The sequence below is a fragment of the Plasmopara halstedii genome (genome assembly GCF_900000015.1).
Source record: "Plasmopara halstedii genome assembly, contig: Scaffold_614, whole genome shotgun sequence".
Lineage (NCBI taxonomy): Eukaryota > Oomycota > Peronosporomycetes > Peronosporales > Peronosporaceae > Plasmopara > Plasmopara halstedii.
In genome coordinates, this window is record NW_020187532.1 from 470,633 (window position 1) to 471,709 (window position 1,077).

At 53.7% G+C, this 1,077-nt stretch overlaps 1 protein-coding gene across 1 annotated transcript; it reads left to right on the forward strand.

The window, feature by feature from the left end:
• Positions 1-227: 227 nt before the first annotated feature.
• PHALS_12120 (uncharacterized protein) lies at positions 228-845 on the forward strand (the record flags this gene model as incomplete). Its single annotated transcript, XM_024727606.1, has 1 exon — positions 228-845. One exon carries the CDS (start codon positions 228-230, stop codon positions 843-845), a length of 618 nt encoding a protein of 205 aa, XP_024578166.1.
• Positions 846-1,077: the final 232 nt, after the last annotated feature.

The following is a 1,077-nucleotide window of genomic DNA, read 5'->3' on the forward strand; positions in this document are numbered from 1 at the left end:
GCAACAACTCTCAGTTGTGCTCTCATTTGGCGTCCACGTGGGGCCCTGAAAACCGCTGTCTAGCTGTTGCTGCTGGGGATGATGGTGTTGAAAGTGCCGACTGTGTGGAGGGCGTCGCAGGGGCTATCCTGTCGGAGATAGTCCAGAAGATCGATCAAGCTGCCGCCCTTAGGAAGAAGAACCGAACAAGTGTCCGGACGTCGGAGGCGAACAGTGATCTGGCGCCTATGATAGCCGGGCTAGTTGAAGATGTGGAATTGGCCAATAGAAAAGAAGACCACGTTGCGATCCCACAAGAGGTGCGTGCCTTACCCATGACTGATATTATAGCACTGCCTGAAGCAGCTCAGTCAACCAAGCGGACGGAGGAGGCACTGGGGATGCGGTTGCGTTCTGGTCGAGCGAAGCTCCACGCTCCAGCCAAGAGGAAGGCACGAGAGCCTGCCGTCCGCAGCAGTTTAACCACACTGGCGTATCTTATCGTTTTTATTGATGACCGCCGGGACGAACCAGAGCGTGGACGGTGCTATCGCGTCCGATTCAAGGATGGGTCTGAAGATTGGCTTCGTCGTCGAGGCCTAGAAGAAGACGGCAACACCCAGGATTGCGACTTCGTGGACGCGTGGTATGATTTAGACAAATGCCGTACCAATCCGTTCTGCAGGTTCTTGAATGGCATACCTGGGTACCGCTCTCACCAGAAGGCAGGAGAAGATGCGGACTGTGTTCGTCTCGCAGTGAATGCCATATACAAGCGAGAAGGTTGGGCTCCCCTTGTGTCCAGAGAAGACTGGGAGATTTTCTCAGGGCAAAAAATATCAGCTTGGACGAAGGACTCAAGTTAGGCGTGCTCCTAAACTGGATCGAAGAAAATGGAGATGCATCTAACCTGCGCCTTGACCGAAGCTACTTCGCCAAGAAAGAAAATTTATTTAACGGACGGTGTGACGGTGTTGACGGCATATTCGACCTGGAATTGGAGCCTGGGATATATCTAGTGAGCTGCGGCCTCTCGGAGACTCTGAGTCACTGTATGGCACTGGAGGTGCTGGACAAGACACGCAGCCACCAGGTCTA